The sequence below is a fragment of the Macrotis lagotis genome, chromosome 4, assembly GCF_037893015.1.
Source record: "Macrotis lagotis isolate mMagLag1 chromosome 4, bilby.v1.9.chrom.fasta, whole genome shotgun sequence".
In the NCBI taxonomy this organism is placed as follows: domain Eukaryota; kingdom Metazoa; phylum Chordata; class Mammalia; order Peramelemorphia; family Peramelidae; genus Macrotis; species Macrotis lagotis.
In genome coordinates this window covers 247,301,180-247,324,866 of record NC_133661.1, presented here as the reverse complement: position 1 = coordinate 247,324,866, position 23,687 = coordinate 247,301,180, and the positions used below count along the sequence as shown (strand labels likewise).

General features: G+C 38.8%; 1 protein-coding gene across 3 annotated transcripts in view; it reads left to right on the top strand.

Moving 5' to 3' along the window:
* The window catches only part of ESRRB (estrogen related receptor beta), a 221,920-nt gene extending 206,427 nt beyond the window's left edge, over window positions 1-15,493 (top strand). For all 3 annotated transcript variants that reach the window (XM_074235673.1, XM_074235675.1, XM_074235674.1), the window contains 2 exons: window positions 6,720-6,989; window positions 15,074-15,493. In XM_074235673.1, the coding sequence (XP_074091774.1) occupies window positions 6,720-6,989; window positions 15,074-15,318 (515 nt within the window). In that variant the 3' untranslated portion in view covers window positions 15,319-15,493. The remainder of the gene's footprint in view (window positions 1-6,719; window positions 6,990-15,073) is intronic.
* Window positions 15,494-23,687: the final 8,194 nt, after the last annotated feature.

Genomic DNA, 23,687 nt, shown 5'->3' with positions numbered 1-23,687 from the left:
CTAAAATCTTCACTTTTAATTTAAAGCAGTGAGGAAAGGGAAGGGACCTCTCTCTTTGACTTCCACTTGAAGGATCAAACTCCCAGAGATGAAAGGCGATGGGATCAAGGGCACAAGTGGAGGAGTTGGTATTAACAAAGAGAAGGACTACATTTTCCTCTGAGACAATATCTACTTCATCCCATAAGTCAGAACCAGGAATAACTAGGGTGGAAATTATATAGAGACATATTTAGAATGAAGTAAAAGAGTTGCTAATAATTTGAGTTGTCCAAAATTAGAATGGGGTAGCTTGAGAATTAGTGAGATGTCCTTCATTGGAGAACTTGAAGAGAAGACTTCTTAATCATTTTTCAGATATATCTAACTATTTGTGACCCCATTTGAGGGTTTTTTTCTTTTCCTTTTTTTTGGGTGGGGGAAGGCAATCAGGGCTAAGTGATCACATAGCTAGTATGTGTCAAGTGTCTGAGGCTGGACTTGAACTCAAGTCTTCCTGACTCTAAGAGCACTGTGCCACCTAGCTGTACCATCCCATTTGAGATTTTCTTTGCAAAGTTACTGCACTGGTTTGTCAATTCCTTTTAAGCTCATTTTAGAGATAAGGAAACTGAGGCAAAAAGGGTTATATGACTTGCCCAGGGTCACTCAGTTGGTGAGTGACTGAGGACACATTGAATTCAGGAAGAAAAGTGTTCCTGACTTCAGGTCCAGCACTCTTTCCATGATGTGACCTAGCTACTTTAGAGAAGACTAGAGAATTATTTTTTGAGATATAAAAGAGATTCCAGGTCCAGTACAGTTTACATGAGAAGTCTCTGATGTCTCTTCTAACTGATTCACAGACCAACATGATATATCTTTTCTGGTGCCTAATAACTGATTTTTTTTGTGCTTTCTGACTCCTAAGAATTTTTGTTAAAATTCTGTGGTGCATAAAATGTCTTTTCGTATTCAAAAGGTACAATTATACTTTTTTCTGTCGAGTCCCACACCACTTAAGTAAGAATCATCACTTCCAATGATGTAGATAATTCATTTATTTTTCTCTTGCATTCTGCATCCTGTTGTCACATTCCTAACACTGGTGAAAGTTTCTCTTTTCCCCCTCAGGTTATTCTTTTTCATTGGCTCTCTTTTTCTACTTGGATCATTTCCAGGAGAGCAGAGATCACCACTGCTATGCTAGAAAAGCATCCAAAAGGCATTTGAATATGCATATGGGAATATTTTGGGATGAGGTTTGGATTGGAAGGATGTGGAAGGAGTTGATCCCTTTCAAAGATAATCAAGGAAAAAGAGAAAGCAGAAGCCTAGTCCATACTAGTAATTCTTAGGCTAAGATGATTCTCTTTATGCTTTTTGCTATATCTGGTAGGCATATAGGCAAAACAATTGAAATTTCCATGGGATCACCTATTTCCCTAAAAATAGGACTAACTCCCACTACATATATTACACACACACACACACACACACACACACACACACACACACACACACAAACAGACAGAATACACACTAGGCAGAGGTCACTGACCTGAAAACTTAGTCCAAGGATAGAGAAAATACTTGTTCAGGTTTACTTTGAACAGTATGGTTTTTCAAGGTCCCATTCAACTCTGAGATTCTGTGGTCTTTAGTTAAAGCTTCATAGGAATGCCCTCTTAATAACTATAGAGCCAATGGACATTAGACAGAATTCATGCTATCTAAAATCTTCTGAGCTGTTTTTCTGATTACACCAATGTGACTTTGCTTGGCATTTTCCCTCCATTTCCAAAGGCCTTACCTCCTATTTTATTCTTGCCATATTCCTTCTCCCCCTTCTTCTGCCACTTCCTCAACTCAATGGTCTATCGATTCCTCTCCTTTCTGCCCCCTACTCTTTTTTCTTCCTTCCGCCTGTCTGCCTTCTGTCCCCCTAACCCTTATCCCCAATCCAACATATTCCAATACACACACTCATGTGCTTGCTGATTGGTATCTGTTAATTAATGTAGCCTGAGGTCTCTCTTCTCTTCAGTAGCCTGATAAGGAAAATTGGATGTCCATCCCTGGATTCTCCATTATCGCCTCCCACCTCCCCTGGCAACTATAGACATGCACACATCCTCTCACACTAACAGCATTGTGATAAATACATAATCACCTACTCCTCTCCTTGGTACTGCATCTTTGGCTGAGATAACACATATATCAAAACCCAATGCATGGCCAGTCAATATAGCAATCATCAGTTCTTTTGTTAATTGCTGACTTGATAACAAGGAACATCAAATGATTGTTGAAGACCTGGGCTTCACAAACCTATATACAGTCACAAGGATGATCAGACAAGGAGAATACTGGGGAATCTGTAATTCATTCCCTGAATAAGAGTCTCTGCTAGAAGGAGCTCCAAAGAACTTGAGCAAAGGAATGTTAGGAAGCAATGTCGTATGGTGAAAAAAGCATAGAATCAGAGACCTGAGATTGAGTCAAACATGACCCATAGTAATAAATCAAACTGTCTTGATAGTTCATTTCTAAGGGCCTCAGTTTCCACATCTGTTAATTGAAGATGGTTTAATTAAATGTCCTCTAAGTTCCTTTCTAGCTCTAACATTCTATGTTTCCTTTTTGGGGAGAATGAAAAGTAGAAAAGGAAAAGTATATTTATAGAAAAAAATCCCATTTATAGAAGATGGTTAGTGGCAGGCCAGGGTAGAGGGCACATGGAAGATAAAAATAAATGGGGGGAAGAGCCAAAGACACTTGAAAAGGAAAAAGTCTGCAAATACCCCTGTGAAGTCCAAAAAATAATTTCCCTAGAAACACTAAAGGACATACAAGGTATATTTGTATCTAATTGCCATTTGCTGTGATGGGTATTTTTGGGCACTTAGGTGGTACACCAGATAGACCACTGACCCTGGAGAGGAGAATACATGAGATATATTAAATGTATGTCTATAGGCAAGCCATTTTTAATCTCTATCTGCCCAATTTCCTTAAGTGTAAAATGGAGATCATAATAGGGTTTTTATAAGTTTCAGAAAAAAGGTAATATATGTAAAGCACTATAGAAATTATTATTATTATTATTATTATTATTATTATTATTATTATTATTAGCAGATTAGGGAGAGAGAGGTAGGAGTTGTCAGAAGAAAGCAACAGCATGTACCATTCAAGACAATGTGTGGATCATCAAAGAATACCAATATCAGCTATATTTGGTTTTGGTTGATGTTTTAGGAAATATTTTGACCCCAGACTTTCTTTCCCTAATTTTATCTTATAAAAGTTATTATTCAAAGGAGTCTGTATCTTCTGAGCACTCAGCACATGGAAGGAAACTCAAAAGCTGGGGCTGGGGATCTGAGAGTAGCAATTTAAAAGTCTCTGGGTCATGGGAGAAAGTAGCTTGGGATTTAGCCTGGTTAGTAGACTGATGATACATGGAATCATGGAATTATAAAATAAAATGCATATTCAAGCCTAACTGCAAATATTACATTCATTGTACATACCCAGACACAGAATCATAGACTGTCAAATGATGAAAGGACTTTGGCAGTAATCTGCTCCCAACTGATCTTCTAGATAAGAAGCTGAGACCTTGGGAAATGAAGTGACTTACCAAGATTATTTAACAAGGATGTGGCAAAGGCAGGACAATTCAATTCAGTAAATATTTCTCTAGCACCATCCACAGGCAGAAAGAATGTTTCTCCCAGACCAGACCAAAATTCAGTTTTCATTTATTTCTAGTTTAGAGTAGCACCAGGTAGCTAGGTGGTATGGGGCTAAAGTACCAGGTCTAGAGTCAGGAAAACTCATGCGTTCAAATTCAGCTTCAGACATTTATCAGTTCTGTGACCATGGGCAAATCACTTAGCTCTGTTGGCCTGAGTTTCCTCATCTGTAAAATGAACTAGAGAAGCAATTGGTCAACTACCTCAACATCTTGCCAAGGAAACCTCAAATAGAGTCATAGAGTTAGATACAGGGGTGGCTAGGTGGCACAGTGGATAGAGCACGGGCCCTGGAGTCAGGAGTACCTGAGTTCAAATCTGGCCTCAGACACTTAGTAATTACCTAGGTGTGTAGCCTTGGGCAAGCCACTTAACCCCATTTGCCTTGCAAAATCCTAAAAAAAAGTAAGATACAACTGAAAAAATGATTTAAAGAGAGAGAGAGAGAGGGAATAGAACCAGCTCTTAAATTCAGGAGAATTCTACCTTTCTTCCCAAACTGAAAGACTGCCATCCCTTAACTAACTCAATAGATTTCTCCTTTTTTTGTTGCTTTTCATTTGACCACAGAACCCATAGCCTCAACTTCAAAAGTCAATCAGCTAATCAATAAGGTAACATCTATGTGCTAGATACTGTGTCAGGGAATGGGGTTACAAAGACAAAAAATGAAAAAAGGACCCTTCCTCAAGAAGTTTACATCCAATCGATGGAGACAATATATATATGTGTTTACATATGTAAACTCGTTCTCACTTTCCTCATCTGAAAATGAGAATAATAATAGAACCTACCTCACAACCTATGAGAAGAAAAATGACAAAATATTTGTAAAGAGCTTTGTAAGCTGTAAAGTGGTATATATACATGCTATTATTGTTTTTTTTTTATCATCATTTAAGTATGTGCAGATAGATGCAAAATAAACACAAGATAATTTGGAGATGGGAAGGCACCAGCTACTGAAGGATCAGGAAAGGCATCATGTAGGACACAACATGCTGAAGGCAGCTAGGGATTTCAAAGAGAAAGCTATGAGAGGATAGGAAGACTCATCTTTGTAAGATCAAACCTGTATTAAGACACTTAGCTGTGTGATCCTGGACAAGTCTCTTTATCCTGTTTGCCTCTGTTTCCTTATCTAGAAAATGAACTGGAGAGGAAGATGACAAGTCACTCCAGTATGGTTGCTACAAAAAAACCCCCCCAAAAAACCAAAGGAGATCACAGAGTTGATATGACTTAAATGACTGAACAACATCACCTCTAAGTCCAGAGTACAGAGATAATATAATACAGAGAATGACTGAGGAATAACACTAGAATAGAACATATAGAGTGTATGAAGAAAATCAATGTATTCTGTCTGGAAAGAAAACTTATGGAGAATGGATTAGAGAGAGGAAAGGCTTGAGGTAGGAAAGACAAATTAGGAAGCTAATGCAATGAACCAGAAGAGAAGGGACAAGAGCCTGGACAAGGATAGTATGTGCCAGTGGTGAGAAGAGGATGAATGGGAGACATATTAAGAGGCAAGAAATGACAAGACTTGCTAACAGATTGATTATAGTGGGAGGGGCGAAAGAATGGGAAGAACTGAAAATAGTAGTAAGGTTTCAAGCCTGAGTAACTCAAAGAAGGATGGAACTGTTAACAGAAATTGGGAATCTAGGAAGACGATGGGGTGTTTTTAATTGAGGAAGGGAAGGGATTGTTTTGTTTTAGACTGGCTGAGTTTAGTTTTAAGGGAATTTTTGAGCTGTTAATCTAAAGTAATATTGGCCTCCTCAGTATTTTAGGAATAAAAACAAAATAGCAACAGATGTATAAGCTCTTTATAAAGCTAGATCGATATCATAGATATATAGAGAGGGAAGGGACCTTAAAGGCCAACTTATTCAAACACCCTCATTTTACAGATAAGGGAAACTGAAGCGAGTAAGTAACTTGTCCACAGTCACACAAGTAGTAAGTGACAGAGATATTTGAACTCAGGTCTCATGTTTGAAAGTTCAATACTTTTCCTACTGCATCATGTTATTCATTTAACATAATGAAATTCCACAGAGAAGTCTAAGCACTGAGTCGGACCAAAAGAACTACACACTGCCTGAGTGCCCTTGAACAAGTCTAGAAAGGAAGGCTTCCCATAGGAAGGAAAAAAATCAGAGAAAGAAGGAAATCAGTCATTTAAAACCTCCAATTCTCTCTTCTCATATTCCCTTGATGCTTCACAATCATATACCACTTGCAAATGTTCTTCCAATAGTGATGTAGCATTAATAGGAGCTAGGATTAGGAATGGGGTAGAGATGGGTCTTAGACCAAAAATTCTGAGCTTGAAAAGATCCTTAAAATAATTTAGTCTAACCTCTTCATTTTGCAAAATACAGAAATGGAGACCCAACAAGGCTATGACTTGCCCAAGGTTAATTATCAAGAAAGAATTTGAAACCCTAGGTTCTTTGTGTATTTACTATTATATCATGCTACCTCTTGATACTTATTTTCCCAATTTTAGAGTTTGGAGACACTGAAGCTATTAAGTGACCAATAGGCAGAGCTGACCTTTAAACACAGATTTCCTTAATCAGACTGATTCATACAGAATCTTGGGGTAGAAGAACTCTCAATATCCTCTAGCCCAGCTTATACCTGAACAAGAATCTCTTTGATAATATAAGCAGTGATAAACCAATGAGGATGGACCTTCCTCCTAAGTCAGCCCATTCCACTTTTGGATAGCCCTAATTGCTAGAACATTTTCCCCTTGAAGTCTAATTTGCCTCTTTTCAATTTTTGCCCATTCATTAATCCTGATTTTGCCCTGCACCCAGTACTACTACCACCTTTTACACCATGGAAGGCTGCTTGGTACAAACATGGGTTACATGAGAGACCACTGGATACATGCATCTCTCCCTTACCTTAATTTTGACCAGGCTCTTGTGTTTTGATTTTCTTGCTCTTGTAAACCAGGGTTCTCAAATCTCTCCCTGGGAGACCAGATGAGCCTGCTGCAGAGTGCCTGGATGGAGATCCTCATCTTGGGCATTGTGTATCGCTCCTTACCTTATGATGACAAATTGGTCTACGCTGAGGACTACATCATGGATGAGGAGCATTCCCGCCTCACGGGACTGCTAGAACTCTACTTGGCCATCCTACAATTGGTGCGCAGGTACAAGAAGCTCAAGGTAGAGAAAGAAGAGTTTGTGACACTCAAGGCTCTCGCCCTTGCCAACTCAGGTAATTGTCCAGGCTACATTTGCACAAACTAGGGAAATCCTTGGGACAAGAGGAGATGGGCAACAGCAACAGCTTAGAGGCTGTAACAGAGCTCTTGGATCCTAGATCCTGAGCTCCTCAGGGAATGAGACAGTCTAGTCTATCAACAATAACTAAAATCAAGAGAAGGAGTAAAATTAACCAGCAAGGGCTATGGAGGCATAATAGTAGGATAAAATCAACTTTCTATGATTGCAACATAGTGGGAGAGATTAAAAGATACTAATTATTATAGTTCATTGACAATTTACAAAGTACCTTTCTCCTAACAATCCTGTGAAGTAAATATAATAAACATTATTCTTCTTATTCTTCTTATTCTTCTCATTTTACAGGTGAGGAGAAGGAGGCTTGGGAAGATGAACTAATTTTTCCCATGGCCATTTGACCTAGTAAGAGGCAGAGCCCAAACTAGAACCCAGACCTTCTTGTACTTAATTCAGAATATGCTTTCCATATGATACTATGGTAACAGAATGCATGATGATTTTTGATAGGTGGTAGATTAACCATCCTAATTATTTTGCTTAGTGTAGCATTAAAACAACTTTACATTTCATTTCCTGAGAATATTCAAGCAGAAAGCTAGACAATGGAGTGTGGGAAGAGGAATGATATAGCTGCCATGAAGGTACAGGGCATTGTGAGTAAGTCAACTTGCAATTAAAAAGACATAGATCATGACCCTGGGCAAGCCACTTAATCCTGATTGTCTTGCAAAAAACAAACAAACAAACAAATAAATAAGACACAGATCACATCCTCTGTGTTGAAAGGTTGCTTCAAAGCACATATGGTCTAACTCAGATCTGGGCAGGGAGCCTGTCATAATTTCCTTCCTGACCTTTCTGAAGCTTTGAATACCATTGACCAAATCTTACTCCTTAATCAACTCCGTTGTCCTGATTTGTATAACTGCCTCTTTCTGCTTTGCGTACCTATTTTTTTCATCTCTTTTACTTTCCTAGCTTATCATCAGTTGTTTAATTTCCAACAAGAGGTTCTATTCCCTCATTCTATCCCATCCCTTTCTCTGAGGGTCCTGAATTACAAACTCGTCTCTCACCGGAGATGACCCAATCTGCTTGTGGACAGTTGTCTTTCTTAACTTCTATTTCACAAGTCTCTGATGCAAACATAGACACATTACGAATTTGACTTTGGTGAGAAGAAACCAATCAGTTAGAAAAGGTATTTTTTCTACTCCACCCTCCTTTTTTATATGTGCACAAACAGCTTTGATTCAACGTAGGATGTAAGACTACTAGATTAATTTCCATGAGAGCAGACATCAATGTCTACTTTAAACTTTGTATTTCTCTCAAGGCCTAGTGTAATGTTCTGTACATAGTTACAAACTTAATAATGTTTGCCGAATGAATAAATGAAAGTGCAGTGGAGGAGGATTAAAGGTGGGAGAATGTTATGCAATCTCAATGAGTCCCCACTGTTGGAAGGCAATGGTTTTGTTGTTCCATAGCTGACTTCCTCTATCACAATCCCTAAAGTAACTTTTACAAACCACTTTCTTCAAGCTCCCTGTATCTCCCAGAGTTCCCTCTCTTCCATCAGATGTCCTTATCAACTTCTTTATTGAGAAAATCAAAGCCATCTCTTTGAGATTCCTTTATCTTCCCTAATTTATAGTTCAATGGATAGAATGATGGGTTTGGAGTCAGAAAGAACTGAGTTCCAAACTGGTAAATCTAGCAGTCTTACATTCTGTCTTGTGTTATAGCTATTTGTGCACATATATCACAAAGGAGGGGGGTAGGAAAAAAAACTATCTGAATCCAATGCTGGGTTAGGGTACAATGGAAAGCCATTTCTGTTAGAAGAGAACCTTTTCCCACTTTTTTGTTTCTTCTCACTAAAGTCACTAATAGCTAATATCTGTGTGATCCAGAGCACTTGATTTTTGTCTGCCTTAGTTTCCTCTGCTATAAAAAATGTACCTCCTGGATTTATTGTTAGTCTCAGATGAGATAATGTTTATACATAGTGAAAAATATATAGTAAGCATCTAATAAATACTTGTTCTCTTCCCTTTCCCAATCCCATTTCCTTCTCTAAGGAAGAAATGACCCTTCTTGTCAAAACTATTGTTACTCTGATCCTATACTGTCCCTCTCTGTGGGATCTTTCTCAGCAATCATGCTTTCCCATCCTATATCATCTTTAGCATTTCTCTTTCCTTAGTCCTTGCAAGTATCCTCAGCTCTTCTCCCATCCTTGCTCAACCTTGCCATTCCTTTTATAGTCATGTTCATAGAAAAAGCTGTCTATCCTTACCAATGCTGCTTCTGCACTATTCACTCATTTTTCTATCTCTTATAATTAGTGCTCTGCTCTGAAACTGCTCTCCAAGGTCACCAATGATCTCTTAATTGTCAGTGTCAAAGACCTTTTTTTTTTAGCATGCAACATCCATGACCTCTGTAACTTTAGATATTTCTGACCAAATTCAACTCCTAGATAAACTCTATCCTCTTGATTTTGATGATTCTGCCCCTTCAGATTCACTTACCTCTCAAACCTCTCTTATTGGTTTCCTGACTTATTATCAATTTCTTCTTCCCTTAATCTGGCTGCCTTCAAGCTTCTTTCAAGGGCTGCCTGATGAGTGCTAGGCAAAGGGTAAACATTAGACACTGCCTGATGTTTAAGTATCTTCATGATATGGCTCAAAGTTAACTTTACTTAACATTACTCTTCTGCATGAACTCAACTTACCAATTTGAACTGTACAACTCACCATTCTCTGAACTTGTCATTCTTTCACTTTGTGTAGTTATGAAAGCTGTCCCCCATGTTTGGAATGCAATCTCAGCCACTATGGGATCTTATCTTTCTTCTAGACTCATCTCAGGTGCCTCCTCCTAATGAAGCCTTCCCTCTCCCCAACAGTTACTTCTCTTTTTCTCTCAAATTACCAAATTACCTTGTATTTTCTTATCTATGGATGTGTTGCACCCCCCCCTTTTCCTCTTCAAATTACCTTCTCTCTCTCTCTCTCTCTCTCTCTCTCTCTCTCTCTCTCTCTCTCTCACACACACACACACACACACACACACACACACACACACACACGCACACAGTCTCCCCTTCCCTAATAGAGTGTAATCTCCTTGAGTATTACTATATTTTTTGTCTTTGTTTCCTCAGTGCCTAGCATTGTTGGAATAAGGGAATCATAATTTCTAGTTTAGGATGGATGAGATTAAGAGGGGGAACTAGAGAAAGTTTCATAGTTGTAGTGATGTAAGAACTGAACTGGATCTTAAAAGGTTGGTAGAATTTCAGCATGTATTGATAAATCAGGAGGGCATTTCATATGAAGAATTAGGAGAAGCAAAGGCATGAAGATGTGTTAGAGAGTATATTCAAGGAATGATGAGTACTCATGTGCAATTTTCTTGGTCTATTCTATTGTGCATATGGAAATGCCCATTTTATTTGGTGTTTGTTAAGTTTGAAATAAAAGCACATTATAAATAAAAAAGGAAGGATTGAAAATTATGAGTAGTCAATTTGACTGGCACTTAGGGTATACATGAAGGAAAATGAGAGAAAGAGTTGTAAAGGCAGAATTGGTACTAAATTATAAAGGGTCTTAAGTTTGAATTTTTGCAAAGGGAGTCATTAAAGACTTCAGGAAGGGAGTGATATGATTAGAACTCTACTTTAGAAAGATTAATCTCACCACAGTGTATTTGAGGCATGAAGAGACTGGAGGCAGAATTACAGATCAGGACAAGCTATTGAACTGGAAATGAGGGTCTGCACTACTAGGGGTAGTAGCAATAGAAAAGAATAAAGAAAATATTATGGAGTTAGAGATAATAGGGCAGTACAGACCATCAGTGTCCTCTTCATTTTGCTTGGTTCATGGAAATAATTCAAACTTGTTTCTTTAGGAACTGAAATACAAGTAGAAGAGAGTGCTGGGTTCCATGATAGCTATTGTGGCCAAGCATCCCCTGGGAACTCTGCTGGCCTCTGTTCGCCCTGCACCACTGCAGTCCCAAAGTTCCCTGGCAGCAGTAAAAATTCATAGTCATTGATTTTGTAATTAACAGTTTATCAATGCCATCAATACAGACTTGCTGATGGATTGCAAAGAAATTAATCCTGCAAAGTTTGTTTTTTTAAAAGACAGCTGCCAATTTCATTCTCCTTTATGGGGGGGGGGTGTGGATGGGGAAAAGAATATAGACAGCAATTGGGAATCCAGAGGATGAAACAGTGGTTCTCTAAGGTCACTTGTTGGCACTGTTCCAAACAGCCTCTGGTCAGGTGCAATGGAGGATCTCTTTATAACCTGCCAAGAGAACAAGAATGGAAGGATGTGCTTGGTCTAACATATGATAAAGGCTAACCCCCTCACCGACTGCTGAACAACATTACCCCTGACCTACACTTTTCTAGCAAGGACAATGGAACCAGTGACACTCAACCTAAAAAAATGGCACTGTTACCATGCCTGATAAATCATAGATTCTGCCACCCTTCAAGGAAAGCAAGACACAAGATAAGAGTCTAAGACTATCATGTGATCCTTCTAGCCAACTCCCTTCCATATCCTCCCCCCTCCCCTGACCCAAAAGTAAGAGGCAGAAGTTTAGACTATTGATGGCCTTCTAGGTTAAAGAGAAGTCTTGGTAAACCATGCAGAATCAGATAGAAGCTCAGATTAGAGAGGGACTCCCAGAGGCCATCTAGTTTAACTCATATCTGGAAAAAAATTAATTCTCCTTCTGTCTATGATCAGGAAAGCCTGATCAATGGACATTCCACCTTTGTTTAAAAGTTTCAAATGGTAAGGGGTGGCAGGGGGAAGATCCACTGCTTTCTGAGGCAGCTCATTCCATTTTAGGGTACCTCCAATTCCTAAAAGGTCTTTCCTTCCACCAAACCTTAATCTTTCTCCCTGCAATTACTAATCTTTTTTCTAGTTCCTCCTGTAGCCCAAAAGGTCAGATTTATTTCTTCCTCTCCAAAAAAACCCTTCAAATACTCAACAGAGATCATGTCCCACTTCAATCTTTTCTTCACCAGGCTAAGTATTCATAATTCTTTCAATTGATCATCCTATATCATGCACTCAAGGCATTTTAGCATCTCATCTGCCCGCCTCTGAACATGGTCCAGGTTTTTTTAGAAACTTCTAAGTGGGGGTGGAGGGAATTTTTCTGACATTCTTTTCCCTTTCCTTGTTCCATTCCAACAGTTTAACTGCAGAAAGTTTCTATGTCATGTTCTCTAATATGTTTGGGCCTCTGAGTAGGAGTGAGAAGGGAGAATAATATATATGTTGGGGTACTCCTTCATATAACAAATATTAGTTAGCTGCCTACTGTACTCAATGCTGTGTAGAACACAGAGATGAACAAGATAGTCTTCCTCAAGAAATTTATCATCTAGTGAATTTTTGAAAAGCAGATGTCTAGGACTTTCATTTCACAAGATTATTTCATTTCCTCATAAACTAACGTATTTATTTTGAAAATCCATGTGTTTGCAGCAAAATTCTTTATATCACAGCATGAGATCAGACCAGCTATGAATATTAAAAATGGAAATTTCTCAATTTCCAAAAGATGAACTCAAATACTCCTACCTGTCTCTCTCTCCCCTTCACTAAAAATGTTTTCCCTTTTCCCACCCTTGTATCTTTCCAGGCCTAAGCCTGAGAGAGAGTCTCTGGGGAACACTAGTACAGGCATAATCTAAAGCAAATTGAAGACTCTACTGGGATCAAGGAAAGAGAAACAACATGCTGATCCGACCATCAGTGTTTCCTTCCCCATAGATCCCTGCTCCTTTCCTCTAAAATTTAGCTTAGGCCATGGGCCAGGCTGTCCAGGTGGCACCATCCTATGCAACAGAAACATACAGATTACTCTGCCATAATAATATTTAAAGCACTTATATAGTGACTGATATATAATAGCTGCTTAATAAATATTTGTTTCTTTCTGAAGAACAAACAGCAACATAATTTCAAATAAACAAGAATCCCAATCCCAGCTACAGTTGGTGTTGACCAATGTTTTACCAAATATATTGGCAACAGACTTTGTCTGCTCATTTTGTCTATTCCCTGTGAAGTACCAGAGGCAATCTGATTCTAGTTTCCTTTACTTTCTGGAAACCTATTGTCTTCTACACTACTTATGATGTGTATGTTTATAGGTATGTATGTGTGTGTATGTGTGTATATATATATATATATAATATATAATATATTATATATTATTTGTAATATGTTTACATATATAGTTATTTATTATTTTATATCATATACATTTTATATATTATAACAATTATATATTAGTATACATATTATACATTTGCAAGCTATTTCCTCTCAAAGGATGTAAGGGGAAGCTTGCATTTCATTGTTTCATTTTTGTTTTCATTTGTTCAATTGTTTTCAATTTCTTATACTCCAGAATTGTGTCTTAAACATGGTGGGTCCTTAATAAATATTTGCTGATTGACTGAAATGTTAATGAACTCCCAAGCATGTGTTCTAAAGTATAATAATAATTATTATTAATAATTATATATTATATAATTATAATCAATAATTATTATGCTATTATGTATTTATAACATTATATTTATATAACACAAGCTCAGGAGTTCATTAGTACTATTAGTTATAATAATAATAGCTAGTATTTATATAGTACTTTTGTATAGCTAGTGTTTATATAGTACTTTAAGGGTGGTAAAGCACTTTACCATTTTATTGTAATGACTCTAGGAAGTGAGTACTATTATTACCCTTATCTTATGGTCAAGGAAACTGAGGCAGATAGTGCTTAAATGGTTTGCCCAGGTTCAAACAACTAGTATCTGAGGTTGGATTTGACCATTTGTATTCTTGACTTCAGGTTCAAAGTTCCATCCACTACAGCACCCAGCTGCCTCAAGAGGTATAAGAGAGAAACAAAGTCATTGTAAAAGGCAGAGGGAAACAAAGTCATTGTCATTCATAAAGAAAACACAAAGCAGGAGAGAAATCAGGCACAACCCAAATGAACAGGCATTTTTAGGAAGTGGACATTCAAAGACAAATATCCCCAAAGTCCCTAAACTCTAAGAATTTGCTTATGTTCTGTGAAGAGGATACAGAGATGTCAAATGTCAGTTCTACTGAGCCTTAATGAGTAATTGAATGAGTAATTCTGGCAGTTGAATAATTCTGGCGGTGAATGACAAAGGGAATTCAGGTACCATGAGCCCTTTCATATTATGGGGGTTAGGGACTTGGTACCATCTGCCCCCCCACAAGCTGGAAAATTTGTGAAAAAATTTTTGGTTCTTCCTTTGTATTGGAGAAGTCTGAATTATTATGGTATTCAAAGATAAACTACATTGATATTATACAATAATATACATATATTTTATGCATTTCTGAGTTTCTAAGCTTCTGTGTCATCTGGCTGACCTTCATGTGTCACCTATGGCTTCTGCAAAACTCCTCCAAAATTCCTGTTTAATTTCTCATGCCAAACAATGAAACTACAAAGGAGAAAGTTGTGCTGTGGAAGGGATAAGTGTAGCTAGAGATGAGCCTATATTGGTAGCTATGGGAATTCCATAGCCCTGTGTTCAGGGTGGGGGGAGAGTTAGGGTGGCATAATGAGAAAATAATTATATTAGGCATCAGGCATCTTAGATTCTGGTGCCTAATGTAACATAAACTAGTTGTGTGTCCTTGACTAGAGTAATTTCCTTTCTCCCAGGCCTCAGTTATCTCATTTGTAAAAGGAAGAGTTTTGGATAAGTGACCTCCATGGAAGGTCTCTTCCTTAGCTCATGCATCCTAGGTCCCTAAAATTTCTTCAGGTCCAAAGTCCTCCATCTCAATATCTCTTCTAGCTCAAACATCCTCCACCTCTAAAGTTCCTTAAGGCTCAAATATCTTATTATATCCCTATAGTATCCTATGACAGTAATATTTATTTGCAGGTAAGTTATCCTCTTTCATTAATGACCCCCATCTTTCTCCCTGGCCTTTCTTTTCTTCACAGATTCTATGCACATAGAAGACATGGAGGCAGTGCAGAAGCTTCAAGACCTGCTCCATGAGGCTCTTCAGGACTACGAGCTGAGCCAGCGTCATGAGGAGCCTCGAAGGGCGGGCAAGCTGCTGCTGACCTTGCCCCTACTACGGCAGACAGCAGCCAAGGCCGTTCAACACTTCTACAGCATCAAACTGCAGGGCAAGGTGCCCATGCACAAACTCTTCCTAGAAATGCTGGAGGCAAAGGTCTGACGGCCCTGGCGCCCACTCCTAGCAAACACACAGACTCCAGCCCACAGACAGACGTGGGGAGGGAGGGAAAAATCAATCCCGTGGCCACTGGCTTTTACCTTCTAATCATTTATTATGGCTAAGAGCAAAACCGGAAGAAGTCATTTACCATCTGTCCATCTGTCTATATGCAGAATCACATGTACAATGGGGAGTGGGGAAGTGGGGGGTGGGAGGGGGTGGGCTGGGATGGAAGAGGGGCTGTTAAGTTCATTTGTGATCTGTTTTTTTTCCTTTTTGGTTGTGCTTCTTCCTTCTTGGTGGGCAGCCCTAAAGCCCCTGTCAGGGATAATTCCTGGGAGGAGATAGGAGATCCCTAGAAGAAGCATTGAAGCTAGCATCCCCAATCAGAAAGCACTCCTACTCCACTCATCTTGTCTTTTCACTGTCCTTGGAGGTACCAGTTACAAGAATAGGATGGGCAGGGAGGAAAATAAGAATTTGGGGAGAAATTGTTCAGTAGGATTGAGGCAGGGGAAGGATGATCCAGAAGAATTTGTTGTTCCCTATTCCAAAGAAAATGGGAGATTTTGTCCAATCAGGGACCTCTGTATTGTGTCAGGAAAGGCCACATCAGGAGGTTCAGACATCTACCAGGGATGCTCAGAGGACATTGATCTTTTCACTTCTCTGGGCTTCTAGTCCTTTTCCCACCTTATGTCCAAGCTTCCATTTCTTCTCACCCACCTAACATCACAACTCTGCTGGCATGGAAAGGCTGGAAGTCCCTTGCCCAACCACCCAGTCAAGCTCACCCAGAGTTCAATACCAGAACCACCATTAATGAAGAAACCACAGTCAATCCTAATGTGCTCTCTAGCATAGCCCTAACCTTCCAGGTGATTCCCTCCATAGGAACCAAGTACCTTTCTTTCTTTCTCAACATATAATTTCCTTCTCCTTTTCTCCAGGATTTCTCCTTGATTATATACAGTCTTCCCTTAGCTTTTTTGATTGGAATGATTGTCCAGTTAAGATGATGTTAGCATCACAGAAACCAAGAAAAACATTTAAATATGAAAAATGAACTGGTAAATGGTGAAGGAAAGCAGGCATCTGAATAGAAAGGAGAGTTCTACAAAGGAATGCAAATCTAGAAAATGTGTTCCAGCATATAGTCCTGGAGAGATTCATATCACTTGAGAGAATGGGGTTATAAGAGTCCCAGGTCATACCTGTGACTTTCATTCTTTCTTTTGTTCTTCAGTCTGTTGGAAACAAAGGTTTTAAGAGGGCCCCTTTAAGAATGCTCACCCAATTACTGATGACTAAGGGGCTAATTATCTAGTTGGAAGAAAAGCCTGGTATTTAGACAGTCTACCTCCTGCCTCTTTGGGTCAGTCTTCCATAGTTCCCTCCTCTTATCTTTTCCCATTACCACCATTTATCAATCCTATCCTGAGCACCTGAGGGAGGGAAAAGACAGGGGAAAGAGAACACTGAAGCTAGTTTGTCTGGGTCCTGACCAGCTGGTCTGGTCACAGACTTTGGTAGTTGAGAGTTAAAGAGTCAAAATTGCTGGTGGAGAGTAGTTTGTGGCTTATCTTTGGATTTTACCTGTTATTCCATAGGCCTCAACCACAGTTAGCTCAGGGAGATAGCTAACTGTGACCCTATTCCATTCATGTCCCAAAGAGATTCATTTTAAAGATTTTTTTAAAGAGGCATTTAATTCAATAGAGTCAGCATGACAAAAGGGACAGAATTTGGAGTCAGAAAGATCTGACTTCAAATCCTGATTCTCATGCTAACAAGTTTTCTTGTTTATCTTTTATGGATTTCAGACAGTTCCACAGGGTTTATCTTGCTAGGATTTAGCCAGATCTCACATTGAGAATTTCCAACTGGATGAAATCATAGGTCATTTATGTTTTTAATTCATACCAACAGACTCAACTGCCCACGAGAAGTGAGAAAATGTCTGAAACATTGTCAGAAAGCAAAGTCCAAGGTTGTTTTCCATATTCCACACTACACAGCCTTGTCTATCCCCTTTCCCTGACTCCTAGCATCCATCCTATTCCAACAGAACTGTACTGTCAGTCACAGAGAATCTGTCACTCCCCGTCCTGGGTTTAAAAAATAAGCCAGATGTATCTGTGACCTCTGGGTTGTCTGTCTAGCTGGAAAGACATGTGGCATCATCTGATAAAGGAATAAGAAATTTTGAGCTCCCTCAATCACCCCTTCTGAAACTGTGCTGTAGTTTCTGTTGTCCTCTGACTCAATCCTTGGAAAGATAATACTTGGTCCCAGATCACACAGTTTGTTTATGTCATATCAGTGGTATATATATATAAGGTATATGATGAACCCCTGAAGTTGGGAAGGGGGAAATAAAGGGTATTCTGAGGTCCCCTGAAGACTCCCTTGGGCATGGAGGGGTGAGTTGGGGTTGGTTGTACCTGTAATATCTATTGACTCCCTTCCTTGATCTCCCTGATTGGGTAATATGAAAGCCCTCTGGAGTTATTAGTCCTAGAAGTGAGAGGTGGGGATTTGGGGAAGTCCTCAAAGGCCTTCAGTACATATCAAATCATTATGGTGAAACTTTTGACTGGAACCAGACCCACATATCTCTGCAATTAGCTAAGAGGACCAATTGATAGGGAATTCAATGAGGACTTCCTGGTGATTTCTGAGTAAAAGACCCCTTCTCTTGTGATCTCACAGAAGTTCTACATGTGCTCACTGAGGGAAGGAGGGATTTAGAAAAGACATTTGTAGCTTAATATGAACTGCATTTTTTAAGGAAGGGCTCAGATTCTCTCCCTGCTGAGTTAACTAAAGGGAACAAAGAAGAAAAACTATTCCAAACTTATATAGGAACCAATACAAGGCATCCCCACACTTCACCTTACTGACCAATCCTCTGACATTTTAGGACCTGGGCATCCTATTGTAAATTGACAGCTATAAAAAATCCACAGCATGTAGCAAGGGCAGAAAAGGACAAGGAATCTAAGAATCCTCCTGGTCTCACCACTATAAACCACACATTCCTTCTACCCTGATCCTGGAAAATTTTTCAATAGGAAGTAGTTACAGAAACTTCTCTTCCTTTCAATACATCTACCCTGTCTCTTCACCTCAACAAACTCCAAATCTATCTTACTCCTGATACAATTTCCAGCATTCATAGAGGCTCGACCTCCTTGTAGCAAACCAGAATGTTTGACAGACTGGCTTGATAGGTGAGTTGGCAGAAGCAACAGAGACTGATAGTACTTTGTATTCACATAGACTGTTTCATCCAAAATCACATGATAATTTCACTTGGAAGTAATATACTCCCTATGGTTTGTCTGAGGGAACCTGAGCCTTGGGGAGACAAAAAAAGGACTTGCTAGGGTCATATTGCAAATCAATGGAATCACTGGGACCTAAAACCATATATCACTCTTCTCTCTCTCTCTCTCTCTCTCTCTCTCTCTCTCTCTCACACACACACACACACACACACACACACACACACACACACACACAGAGCTGGAATTTGGGCATTATAACTGAAACCAAACTAGTATAAACATATCCCACAAGATACATTCTTAGAGTTCCCATGTCCTATAGGGTTTGAACTGAAGAAACCTCACAGAGGACAAATTGGGAATGGTTTTATGGGAATTATTCTGTGATTTCTTCCAAAAAGAACTCCTATGGAAAGAGTAAAGGATGGTTGGGGAGATGGTTCCTACTTCATCAGCAGTAAAAAATTAGGCCTTGGGTCTTCCTTATGGTGACACCCCCACAGAGCACTTCTCAGATAACCTAATGTAAACCCCTAGAGGTTCAGAAACAATTCCTTATAGGTGCTGATTGTCTATTCTGGGAAGAGGTATCCTTGACTGCCAGTACTTTGGGAGTCAACACAATTCAGATTCGAAAATATCATGGGGGAATGGACCTTCAAGACAAAATTGAACTTTGTCCTACTATTGGATGCAGGGGAAAATTTCATCACAGAATATGAAATCATTATCCCAAACAAGATGATCATGGAACCCATGTTCCTGTGAAGTCCTTCCTCCCACTTTTCATAATTATTGGAGAGAGGGAGTAATCAAGAATTCCTCTTAAATATATTCAGAACTTGCCCAGAAACCAAAAGTTATAACTGACAATGGGAAAACTTTTGGCAAAAGGTTGACTGATACATCTCTAATTGAAGAAGTAGGAATGATTCTACTTTCTATAGCCTTTGCCTGATCCCTGAGGCTGGGTCATATGTTAGAGTGGGGATTAGGGGTTGGGAATGGGGTATTGGATGCCCACGGTAATTTGAGGAGATGGAAAGGTGGGAAGTGAGGCTCAGAGGCACTGCCATACTCCCCCAAAAAACAGCCTAAAGGTTATACAAAAACAGCTGCTCCTGAAAAATTCTGTAAAGAAGAAATACACACTCTAATCAATTGTATTCTTGTGGTACAGGTCATTTTGAACAAACTGAGAAATAAAATGTAAAAATCCAACCCTGGAGAAAATAGTATTTGCTGGGCTTTCTTGAATCCCTTCTCCTCCCAGAGGAACCTTAGAGATGTAAGGTTTTATTATTATTTGTGTTCACTTCCCTGTCCCTAAGAGGCTCTCCTTGTTCCCACAAACTGCCCTTTGCAGCCAAGATCACATCAGAGAGAGGGAAATAGGAGAGTAAGATATAAGGATCAGCCCTGAGAGTACAGCAAAGCACTCAGACTCAGGCCAGGGTGTCACCAGGCCATGTTGGTGGTCAGGTAATACTCTTAGTGGTTCCCTAGGGCAGATGAAGTTGAATCCCCCAAACTTTCCTCCCTGTTGGAGGTCCCCTTCCTTTCCTGCTAAATTCTAACCTCCACATCTGACTTGCTGTCCCCAGGGAGGTAGAAGGCTAATACAGGTAGCCTCATCCAGCTTCCTGTGGAAGCTTGGTAGAAGAAAGGAGACAACCTGCAGCACTGGCCCCTAAACAGGGAAAGTTCAGAAAAACCTTCCTCATGAAAGAGAAAAATAGTAAGAGAGAGAGAATAAAACAAATAAGTGATTAAAAAAATAGCTTCTTAGCTTTTCAAACTATGAATATATTTTTAAAGACACCATCCCAATATTGCATGCGGCATTCCTCATTTGTCCCATCTGTCTCTGTGTTTTCCTGCATAGTTCCTCATACATAAAATGGTGAACCCTATTTCCAATAAATCATGAAGGGTATATGGAAGACTCTTCCCCATTCACTCACCTCCCCTACCTTTTATCTTTCCAGTCCTATTTCAGCCAAACTATCTATGTATCCTAGGCGATTGTTGAGAAGACCCTCAAAAAGATTCAAAGGGTTAAGGGTTCTTAACATGGTCGATGAAATTTAAAAAAAATATTTTGATAATTATTTCAGAATAATTGATTTCTTCTGTAATCCTATTTATTTTATTTTGTGCATTTAAACATTAGTTTGAGAAGGGATTTCTAGCCATAGATTTTACCAGATTGCAAAAGTGGTCCATGACCCAAAGAGTCCCAGTTCCAAGATATGTAAAAATTATCAAATTTCACTGATAATTCCAGCCAGTGTTTTAGAAGAGTAAAACCTGAAGGAATACAAGTTGGGAGGGTGGGGGTTCTCATAATGTAGGCATGAGGAGAAGACCTGGTAAGCAACATTTTATGGCATTATTTGGAGAGTGATGCAGAAAGACTTTCCTCTGCTGAAGCCCTCTTCTGATGCCTGAGTGTGCTATGGAGGAGATTCTGCTAACTCCCTGATTAGAGTGTAAGTGTCTTGAGGGCAGGGACTATGTATTTGTCTTCTTTTGTATTCTGTAGTTTGAGCACAGAGCCTAGCATGTAGTCATAATTACCTATTGATTGGCTGAGCACCTAGGGATTGGAATAAAGAAGACTCATCTTGCCTCAGATACACTTAATCTAATTTGCCTCAGTTTCCTTATCTGTAGAATGAGCTGGAGAAGGAAATGGCAAATCACTCCAGTATCTTTGTCAAGAAAACCCCAAAAGGAATCATAAAGATTCAGACATAACTGAAGTTTCTGAAAAGCAGCCATCAATCAGTTTACTAAAGACCATGCCAGTGGAGTACAAGGTTTGACCAATCCTACCAAGTTGAGAGACAGGGTAGCCTAGTGCAAAGAATCAAACCTAAACTCAGTACATCTCTCTGTTGTTTTTATTAATTGTGTAACCTTGGACAAGTCCCCTTCCAGGCTTCTGTTTCCCACAGGTAAAAATTAGAGGTTTAGACTAGATAACCTTTAAGTCCCTTTAAGTTCTAAATCCTGTAAAAGATTTGTGTACAGCTTTGTGACAACTGTTTGTTGTCTGAGGACTAAACTACAAAATCACAGAGACTCATCAGCAGAAGACTGGATATCAGGTAATGATTTTCTTTTTTTTTTTTTTGGACACTAAACTTTTGAAATTGTCTATTAAGTTATTAAATTGTTAATGGCAGAAGGGATCAGGCAGTTAAATTGATGAAATCACAGATCTTTACAGTATTGACATAACTAATGGTAACAGATAACAGATGATCTAAAAAGACAAAGTCTTCTTGACTTTGGAATAGATAATGACTGATAAAACCTTATTCTCTATTCTCTTGTGCTCTTTTTTCTCCTCTTTTTCTCCCCCATCACACCCATAGGTGTTCAACCTCAGAGCTTTCATCCTATGAATATGCCTGGGGGCCAGGGCAGAGGGTAAACTTTGAGGAGGAATGATAATCCTCAGATGTTAGGCCTCTCAGGGTACTGCTAGTTAATTAACTGCTTGAAAATTATGAAAAGCTCCTTGAGGACAAGAAAATGTGGTATGGAGGGAAAAGCTTTGAATCTGGAGTGAGAGGATCAATGTTAAATACTAATCCTGCTACTTATTACCCATGTGACCTGGGAAAAGTCATTTAACATTTTTATCTCAGTTTTCTCATCTGTATAGCGAGAAAACTGTACTATATAATCTCTAAGGTCCCTTTCCGTATCCATATACCTCTTTGGACTATGTCACATCACTTAGTTTATAGGATCATTTGATGTTCAGTTATTTCAGTCATTCTATGTGACTCTATGTGTCCCCATTTAGGGTTTTCGTGGCAGAGATCCTGAAATGAATGGCTTGCTATTTCCTTCTTCAACTCATTTTCCAGATAAGGAAATTGAGGCAGACAGGGTTAAATGACTTGCTCAGGGTCACACAGCTAGTTAGTGTCTTGAGGTCAAATTTGAATTCAGATCTCCTTAATTTGAAGTCCAGCGCTCTAGCTCCCTTCATAGGATCAAAGACATAATAATAATAATAATAAGAAGAAGAAGAATTACAATAGTAATAATAGCTAGCATTTATATACTTGGTGCACAAAGGCTAAAGCACTGGGTCTCGAATAAATATGACAAGTTCAAAACCAGGTTCAGACACTTATTAGTTGTGTGACTCTGGACAAGTCGCTTAACCCTGTTTGTCTCAGTTTCCTCATCTGTTAAATGAACTGAAGGAAAAAATGGCAAACCACTCTAGTATTTTGCTAAGAAAACCCCAAAAAAGTCACAAAGAGTCAGCCTACTGAAAAATAACTAAATAACAAACAAAAGCATTTACACAGAACTTTAAAGTTTGCAAAATACTTTTAAATATTAATATTAACTTAATTCTCACAATGACTTGAGATATATAATTACAATTATTATCCCTATTTTATAGATAAACTGATATAGACTAAAGTTAAGTGACTTCCCCATAATCCTATGACTAGTGTCTTAAGGCTGGATTTAAACCCAGGTCCTCCTAACCTGAAGTACAATACTCTATTCACCACTTAATTGCCTCATTTTAGAGCTAGAAGGCATTTTGGTCATCTAGTTCAGCCTTCTCAATTTCCAAATCTGTAAATTGAGACTCAGAGGGTATGAGTGATTCAAAGTCACAAAGGTAGCAAGTGGCAGGAGTAGGATTTGAATTCAGATCTTTTGACTTCAAATCTACTATACCTTGTATAATATATTGTGTGGTCTGATAAATATTTGTTGAATTGAAATTATTCATACTGTGAAATTATTCATACCATTTTCAGATGATATCCAAATCATCCTCTGAACTAATACCCCAAACACTCCAAAAATACTTGTCACTAAATTCAAAGCATCCAGCCCTTATCTCTATCCACCCACGACTTTTATCCTGGTCTATACTTAGGAATGAAAGGTAGTAGCTAAAAATGAAGGAAAATTGGGAGGTAAATACGTTACAAAATTATAAGGCATTCTAAAGATAAATATGAAGTTAGGGTATTGTTTAATTTGAGGTTGTGTATTACTGGTTCCTTCATTGGTGTAAACTAAAGACTA